At 42.8% G+C, this 9,614-nt stretch overlaps 1 protein-coding gene across 1 annotated transcript; it reads right to left on the bottom strand.

Moving 5' to 3' along the window:
• Nucleotides 1-472: 472 nt before the first annotated feature.
• On the bottom strand, nucleotides 473-9,172 carry LOC129840476 (histone deacetylase complex subunit SAP18-like). The gene is made up of 4 exons (XM_055908390.1): nucleotides 8,998-9,172; nucleotides 8,639-8,748; nucleotides 7,395-7,517; nucleotides 473-920 (listed from the first exon to the last, which is right to left on the bottom strand). Exons 1-4 carry the CDS (start codon nucleotides 9,067-9,069, stop codon nucleotides 755-757), a joined length of 471 nt encoding a protein of 156 aa, XP_055764365.1. The 5' UTR covers nucleotides 9,070-9,172; the 3' UTR covers nucleotides 473-754.
• Between the last annotated feature and the right edge of the window lie 442 nt (nucleotides 9,173-9,614).

Genomic DNA, 9,614 nt, shown 5'->3' with positions numbered 1-9,614 from the left:
GCCAGATGAGCAGATGGCAGAGGGGTTCCCTGGCCTAGATGACAGTACAGGTTTAGTTCTGCAGGACCACAGGGATCCATCACATCTGTGATGCGCTCGCCAGCCCTGATGTTCCGTCCTCATTACTGCTGGCTTCCAGAAATAAGGGGTCTAGTAACCACCATGCCAACAGCTTTATTACATCACTCTTCACAAGAGGAAAAAAATAAAAAATAGTACATTAGGGATGAAAAAAATAAACATTCCAAGAGAAGCCTTTGGAAACAGATGAGCTGGGATGAAAGGAAACAAGGCCCCAGATGGCTTCCTCTGTTCTAGTGGGAAGGGGTCTCGACTGGGTTACCAGTATTTATGTATTAATGCTGCCCCCTACAGGAACCATTATGACATTGCAACAACCCCAACTACACCAGACCAGGCATTACGCAAACACTCTTTCTGCTGGTATTGTTATAAAAAGGAATGACAGAAATTGTTTTATTGTAAGACGGCAACTTTATTTCACATTATCTAAGATGGGAGACAAGAGGGTAAAAAAGTAACATACATGTCTGATAAATATGATCTATCAGAAGATAAAAAGGCCAAAAAGAAAGCATGTATGTTGGGGAGTCAAATCTGAAGGACGGCCCTATTGAAAGTCCCGGTAGTCTCCTGAGAGATGGTAAGAGTCCGTCAGTGTGATCAGAAAGGCTTTATGTATGTTTAGAGGTGGGTTTGGTGATATGGTGGTTATGTTCAGGTGTGTATGTGTTCAGAAGGGCCTCCCCATGCCCATGCGTGGGTTAAGTGGGGGGGCTCTGTTGGGTGGTGTGATGGCTATGTCCAGGTAGTCTCCTATCTGGAAGCGCTGCGACTGTAGCGTCATGGAGTCATTTTCCCCCTTCCTGCCTGACACAGTGTTGCCGATGTCTTTCACTCTGTAACCACAGAGACCGTGGATGAGACAACAGTACTTTCATAATGACAGCATCCAATCAAACAACTGAGGCCATGTATAAATACTTCTAAAAAGACAAACACAGCCGATGTACCTAATCCACTTACCACCAAGCTCTTGATTAAAGGTAGAGTCAGCAATGCACAAAGCAAACAGCAATGTCAGGCCGAATTCCGCAACAACTACAGAGCATTAGGAAAGTATCTCCACATTTTGTTACGTTACAGCCTTATTATAAAATGTATTAAATTAATTGTTTTCCTCATCAATCTACACACAAAACCCCATTATTACAAAGCGAAAAGCAATTTTTTTATATATTTTTTTTTAAATACCTTATTTACATAAGTATTCAGACCATTTGCTATGAGCCTTGAAATTTAGTTTAGGTGCATCCTTTTCCTATTGATCATCCTTGAGATGTTTCTACAACTTGATTGGAGTCCACGTGTTGTAAATTCAATTATTTGGACAGACACACACCTGTCTATATAAAAAGGTTGCACAGTTGACAGTGCATGTCAGAGCAAAAACCAAACCAGGTCGAAAGGAATTGTCCATAAAGCTCCGAGACAGGATTGTGTCGAGGCACAGATCTGGTGAAGGGTACCAAACATTTCTGCAGCATTGAAGATAGCCAAGAACACAGTGGCCTCCCAGCCAAACTGAGCAATTGGGAGAGAAGGGCCTTGGTTAGGGAGGTGACCAAGAACCTGATCGTCACCGACAGAGCTCCAGAGTTCCTCTGTGGAGATGGGAAAATCTTCCAGAAGAACAACCATCTCTGCAGTACTCCACCAATCAGGCCTTTATGGTAGAGTGGCCAGACGGAAGCCGCCACTCAGTAAAAAGCACATGACAGTACACTTGGAGATGGCCAAAAAGGCACCTAAAGGACTATCACACCATGAGAAACAAGATTCTCTGGTCTGATGAAACCAAGCTTGAACTCTTTGGCCTGAATGCCAAGCATCACATCTGGAGGAAACCTGGCACCATCCCTACAGAGAAGTATGGTGGCAGCAACATGCTGTGGGATGTTTTTCAGCAGCAGGGACTGGGAGACTTGTCAGGATTAAGGGAAAGATGAACGGAGCAAAGGACAAAGATATCCTTGATGAAAACCTGTTCCAGAGCGCTAAGGACCTCAGACTGGGGCAAAGGTTCACCTTCCAAAAGGACAACGACCCTAAGCACACAGCCTAGACAATGCAGGAGTGACTTAAGGACATTCATAGACTTGTCCCGGAGTGGCCCAGCGAGATTCCGGACTTGAACCCAAATCGAATATCTCTGGAGAGACCTGAGAATAGCTGTGCAGTGACACTCCCAATCCAACCTGACGGAGCTTGAAAGAATCTGCCGAGAAGAATGGTAGAAACTCGCCAAATACAGGTGTGCCAAGCTTGTAGCATCATACCCAAGAAGACTTGATGCTGTAATCGCTGCCATAGGTGCTTCAACAAAGTACTGAGTAAAGGGTCTGAATACCTCTGTAAAGTACACTGCTCAAAAAAATAAAGGGAACACTTAAACAACACAATGTAACTCCAAGTCAATCACACTTCTGTGAAATCAAACTGTCCACTTAGGAAGCAACACTGATTGACAATAAATTTCACATGCTGTTGTGCAAATGGAATAGACAAAAGGTGGAAATTATAGGCAATTAGCAAGACACACCCAAAAAAGGAGTGATTCTGCAGGTGGTGACCACAGACCACTTCTCAGTTCCTATGCTTCCTGGCTGATGTTTTGGTCACTTTTGAATGCTGGCGGTGCTCTCACTCTAGTGGTAGCATGAGACGGAGTCTACAACCCACACAAGTGGCTCAGGTAGTGCAGTTCATCCAGGATGGCACATCAATGCGAGCTGTGGCAAAAAGGTTTGCTGTGTCTGTCAGCGTAGTGTCCAGAGCATGGAGGCGCTACCAGGAGACAGGCCAGTACATCAGGAGACGTGGAGGAGGTCGTAGGAGGGCAACAACCCAGCAGCAGGACCGCTACCTCCGCCTTTGTGCAAGGAGGTGCACTGCCAGCGCCCTGCAAAATGACCTCCAGAGGGCCACAAATGTGCATGTGTCTGCTCAAACGGTCAGAAACAGACTCCATGAGGGTGGTATGAGGGCCCGACGTCCACAGGTGGGGGTTGTGCTTACAGCCCAACACCGTGCAGGACGTTTGGCATTTGCCAGAGAACACCAAGATTGGCAAATTCGCCACTGGCGCCCTGTGCTCTTCACAGATGAAAGCAGGTTCACACTGAGCACATGTGACAGACGTGACAGAGTCTGGAGACGCCGTGGAGAACGTTCTGCTGCCTGCAACATCCTCCAGCATGACCGGTTTGGCGATGGGTCAGTCATGGTGTGGGGTGGCATTTCTTTGTGGGGCCGCACAGCCCTCCATGTGCTCGCCAGAGGTAGCCTGACTGCCATTAGGTACCGAGATGAGATCCTCAGACCCCTTGTGAGACCATATGCTGACACATGCACATTTGTGGCCTGCTGGAGGTTATTTTGCAGGGCGCTGGCAGTGCACCTCCTTGCACAAAGGCGGAGGTAGCGGTCCTGCTGCTGGGTTGTTGCCCTCCTACGACCTCCTCCACGTCTCCTGATGTACTGGCCTGTCTCCTGGTAGCGCCTCCATGCTCTGGACACTACGCTGACAGACACAGCAAACCTTTTTGCCACAGCTCGCATTGATGTGCCATCCTGGATGAACTGCACTACCTGAGCCACTTGTGTGGGTTGTAGACTCAGTCTCATGCTACCACTAGAGTGAGAGCACCGCCAGCATTCAAAAGTGACCAAAACATCAGCCAGGAAGCATAGGAACTGAGAAGTGGTCTGTGGTCACCACCTGCAGAATCACTCCTTTTTTGGGGGTGTCTTGCTAATTGCCTATAATTTCAACCTTTTGTCTATTCCATTTGCACAACAGCATGTGAAATTTATTGTCAATCAGTGTTGCTTCCTAAGCGGACAGTTTGATTTCACAGAAGTGTGATTGACTTGGAGTTACATTGTGTTGTTTAAGTGTTCCCTCTATTTTTTGAGCAGTGTATATATACACTTTCTTTTTTTTATACAAATAAAACCTGTTTTGCGTTATCATTATGGGATGTGTAGAATGCGGCAAAAAAAACGATTGAATCAATTTTAGAATAAGTCTAATGCAGCAGCGTGAAGTGCACCTACGCAGATATCTTTTGCCAGTGCAACATCTTGCCTTGCACTCATCTGAAAAATCTGTGGTTCATCCTGCTGCTCATGGCAACATCATGTCGCTTAGTCTCACTTTAATTAAATCAGGTGTGTTACAGGGTTTACATTAACCAGCTAATGCCAGCTTTTAGCCATAAAGAGCCAATAAATAAATATGTTGCCAGCCAAAATATAAAAAATCCAGTTGCAAAATATTGCTTTTTAATCATTGATGGAAATACATTTGACTGTCATGCTTATTGGTCTATAGGTTCATTTGAATAATTTAGTGGAATTGAAATTGTCCTGCGTGTATTTTTGTTATTCATCGTGTATCTTATTTATTCAATACAACTATCACACATGCATACACAGCCTATTTTAAGCGGGATTTCTCCTGCAGCTCCTCAACTGGTTACTGCTTGAGTAAAACATGTGATTAATCAGCCCATTCAATGCACAACAATTTCTAAATGCAATCGTGTGGTGAAAACAGTTTTGGTACACGATTTTTTTAAAAGCTACTATTTTTCCCCCAACTGGTAATTGAAGTGTGCCTCCCATTCACCATTCAAGTCCAGGTCAATCAGCACATCACCCACCACTTTACAATGTGAGCTAGAGGCACTATGCATTTTGTTTTTTAAATACTTAATTGTTTGAAACCTGAATACTTTATTTAATATTATGAGACATGTCATACCTTACTTCAAAGTAGCCTATAGGCTAAATCCCACCATGGAAACGGAGGCAATTGTTTTATAAGACTTCAAAAGCGCGTGAGTATCAAGTTTCGGGGAAACAATTTATTCTACCATTTCTACCGTTCTGCCTGCTAGTTATATTTTCAGATACTCATTTTCGTGGACCAGTTTCATTTCAATAACGTTTTTGTTTCTCAAAATCACTGTGAAGTGGTTAACCTGTTGAGGATGGGGGCGCTGTTGAGACTATTTATGCTAATTGGGTAATTTTTGAAACGGCTTCCCACAAAATCCTTGATCGTACAATATGCATATTATTATTATTATTGGATAGAAAACAGTCTATAGTTTCTATAGGAGTTGAAATTTTGTCTCTAAGTGGAACAGAGCCCATTCTACAGCAATTTCCCTGACATGGAGTCAGATTTCAGAAATGTTGGCCACTGTTCTGAAGTCAGTTAAAAGGGCACTGTTATTGCTATGACTATACGGACACTTCTTACGTCTTCCCCTGGATGCCTTTACGTGATGACGATTCCAATGGGGTCGATTGCGCGTTCACAGGCCCTATAAATTAAAAAACCCTGTAGCTAGCAAGTCTTTTCTTGGTGCGTCACGCGCGTGGAGGACACCGACCCGCCCCTGTTCCAAGCGTTAGTTTAGCCTGTTATATTTCTCCGGTCATCTTTTCACTCGTTATAGGAGTTAAAAACATCATAAGGTAGTTAATTTAAAGCGTTTTATAGCAATTTATATCCGTTAAGTGCGATTTTGGGACATTTATTTTTGAAACGATGTGAATAGCTGGGCACGCTTTTCAGTTCATCCCGAACGCAGTTGGCATTTCCACATGGCAAGAGGACAGCTTTCCACCAAAAGACGATTACTCCCAAGAAAGGATCCTTTGCCCAAGATACTGATGGAAGAACAGCTCAAAGTAGGACATTTTTATTATGATAAATCGTGTTTCTGTCGAAACAACATTTTAGTGGCTTAGGACGCCATGTTTTTTGACGTAGCTTCGCTTGGCGCAAACTGTATTGAAAAGTAAGGATAAATTAAAAAATGTAATTCCGCAATTGTATTAAGAATTAAATTGTCTATCAATCCCTGTCCACCCTATATTTTTTAGTCACGTTTATGAGTATTTATGTATAAGAGTAGATCACTGTCTAAGTGGCGCAAGGACATTTTCTGACCAGCTGAGCTACATTTCACATTGTCTAACCATGATTTTGGTGGCTAAATATAAACATTTTCGATCAAACTCTATATGGATTGTGTAATATGATGTTACAGGAGTGTCATCTGAAGAATTCTGAGAAGGTTAGTGAAAAAATTTATATATTTTTGGCGATGTTGACGTTATCGCCCACTTTGGCTAGAATCAATGCTGGGCTGCTATGTGCTATGTGCTATGCTAATATAACGATTTATTGTGTTTTCGCTGTAAGACACTTAGAAAATCTGAAATATTGTCTGTATTCACAGGATCTGTGTCTTTCGATTCGTGTATGCTGTGTATTTTTACGAAATGTTTGATGATTAGTAAGTAGGTAAACACGTTGCTCAATGTAGTTTTTCTATTCCATTTGTGACGGTGGGTGCAATTGTAACCTATGCCATCTACCTGAAATATGCACTTTTTTCTAACAAAACCTATCCCATACCATAAATATGTTATCAGACTGTCATCTGATGAGTTTTTTTGTTGGTTAGGGGCTATAAATATCTTAGTTTAGCCGAATTGGTGATGGCTACTGGTGTTGGTGGACAAATAAAAGATGGTGGATTATGCTAATGTGTTTTTAGGTAATAGATGTACATCTTTACATATTGTGTCTTCCCTGTAAAACATTTTAAAAATCGGACATGTTGACTGGATTCACAAGATCTGTGTCTTTCATTAGCTGTATTGGACTTTAATGTGTGAAAGTTAAATATTTTAAAAAAATATTTTTTTTTGAATTTCGCGGCACTGGTTTTTCAGTGGGGGGGGGGGGGGGCCGCTAGCGGCACGCTGATCCTAGACTTAATCATAAAAATCTAAATTAAATGTTATTGAATTTAAAAGTCTACTAACACGAGATCACCAGCCTCTGCCATATGGACACATTTTCAAATCTTCCCGGTCACGTTGTCCGGCGCCACATTTTTCTAACAGATACCCTGGTGTGTTAGTACTGGGCTGGAACAAATCCATGCACACCCTGTGTCCAAGATTATAGAGCATGGCGTGACTTCAATCTACAACAGCCCAGTTACTCTGAAGGTAGACTCAACGAAATGACATTGCCACGAGCAGCACCGCAGATATTGAGATGAGCAAGATGCAAGACTTCGCTCTCACACAGTCACACACAGTATCTGCAGATGTGAATGGGTTCGCTTCACGCTGTTATAGCCACGGGACCAAAACAGCAGACTTACGCTTCAAAGCTCTTAGTTGTTGCTGAAATTGACCCACAACGCTGTTTACTTTGTGCCTCTACGTCATACCGCTGACTCTACCTTTAAGCTAGGGCCGTAGAGTAGTATACTAACCTGTAGCCATTTCTTTTGGGCTCAGGATAAACGATGGCGAAACCAAAGTGTGTTCCTTTCTTCCGAGCTTCAGGGTACACCTCCTTCACTAGGCTGGTCAGCTCCTTTAGCGAGGCATCCATCCTTCAGGAGAAGGACACAACAACATATGTCACCACAATAATCAAAACTATGTAGCCATGGCACCCTGTATAATACACACAACACTATCACCAGTGCTCAACTTGAGCAGACTGCAAGTACCACATTTTTTCTCCTTGAGTTCATGCACGTCTTATAGAATATTAGCTCAAAAGTATTGTGGCGCTACTGTACCGGCACCCAAAATGAGCACCGGTGTTGTGCCGAAAATCTCCCCCATCAGAATTCTCCCCCCCCTTCGCGTTCTTCTTTTCTGCGACTTGGTTGCTAGTTGAGATTTCTGCTCTTCACTCAGTTGTCAGCTTAGCCCACATTTCACTGATCTTAGTAGCAGAAAGCATTTGTCTGCAGTTTGGCTATTTGTTTCAAGTGTATGTGGCGGTTCTAGCTTGTATGGCACCCTAGACGAACCCCCCTCTCAGCGCCCGCCCCCCGTTCAGCCCCCGGCGGCTGCCCATGTCGCCTGTACCTAAATCCGCTACTGATTTTGTATTAGTCTATAAATAAATCTTTTTGCCAAAATTCGTCATCTCTCCCATGTCTTTTTCGACTAGTATTTTTGAAAGTGTAAGGATAATAATTCAGACAGTTGTTCTGAAATGTTTATTGCTTGGCAACATTTTACTCCCGCCTCTGTTTAATATAACACACATTAATTATTACTTTCGGTTGCCTATCCTGACGTGAAGTTTGTTCTATAGAAAGTATTTGACTCCCATCTGTGCCACAGAAAGAATTTGACTCTAGCCACAAAATTAATGAAATTAGAAGGGGGGATTCTGGCAGAGGGGAGATTTTCAGAAACAACACAGACACCTACTTCAGTCCAATTCAAGCACTGTATCATATTTTTTATTTTACCTTTATTTAACTAGGTAAGCCAGTTAAGAACAAATTCTTATTTACAATGACGTCCTAGGAACAGTAACTCCCTTGTTCAGGGGCAGATTTTTACCTTGTCAGCTCGGGGGTTTGGTCTAGTTAAATAAAGATCTAAATTCGATCTAGTTACTGGCCCAACGCTCTAACCACTAGGCTACCTGCCGGCCCTGCACATAGGCTTACGTGACCCTAGGTGCAGCCATCCATTTACATATTCTTACCATGTGTAGATTTGCAGCTCACTTGAAGGGACTTGTCCTCGTGCGAATTCGTCCCCTCTGTGATGCCTGCCACCGTTGGTCGTAAATACCCGCAGCAGAAGAGGACAAGTCTATAGACACACAAACAGTTAGTTGTGGTTAGACAGGCACGTGGCTAGTCGCCTAGAAAATGTGGTAGCAGGGAAAAATATGAAATGCCCGTATAGCCGATTACAGAACTACAACCAATTAGTTTAGTTTGAAGTGGGAGTCACATGCACAGTTCAAGCAGTGCAGCTGCATTTGCTAGCACAGCAGGCTAGCTACGTTAGCGAATTGCTGTCTCACAAACCAAGCGAAGATAAAGTGCTTATAGCTACCTTTTCTCGGTCGATAGGCTTTTCAGGGATTTTTCGAATCTCTTCTTGTGTGATTCTTGATTCAAGAGCCATTTTAGGAAGTAAATAAGTTAATTAATTCACGTTGTTGCTCACAGCAGATTTGCAAACACTGTGCAAAATAGTTGTTTCCGTTGTTTCCGTTTCCGCTTTCCCAGCATGATGACATAGGAAAGGTGCGCAAAAACTTTAACGATTGCCGTATAAAAAACATATACGAATAGATTGCAGTTAGTTTGATTTTACAAGCATTTTTTTATAAACATCTAATCTCGTCAGTCCGATTAAAGATAATTAAAGATAGTTCTCAAGTGAATGATTTGTATTTCTAGTTTCCTCCCAACAGGTGGCGGTAGACAATGATAGCCATTCTTATGTTGATTGCAATCCGGGATCCTTGGGAGGTCCACACTCTAAACAATAACATTTTTATTTTGTATTTTTATTTAACCTTTATTTAACTAGGCAAGTCAGTTAAGAACAAATCATTATTTACAATGACGGTCTACCCTGGCCAAACCCTATCCTCGGACGACGCTGGGCCAAATGTGCGCCGCCCTATGGAACTCCCAATCACAGCTGGTTGTGATACATCCTGG

This window comes from Salvelinus fontinalis, chromosome 41 (assembly GCF_029448725.1).
Source record: "Salvelinus fontinalis isolate EN_2023a chromosome 41, ASM2944872v1, whole genome shotgun sequence".
In the NCBI taxonomy this organism is placed as follows: domain Eukaryota; kingdom Metazoa; phylum Chordata; class Actinopteri; order Salmoniformes; family Salmonidae; genus Salvelinus; species Salvelinus fontinalis.
Note: the sequence above shows the minus strand (reverse complement) of the source record. Positions and strands in the feature narration are given on the sequence as shown.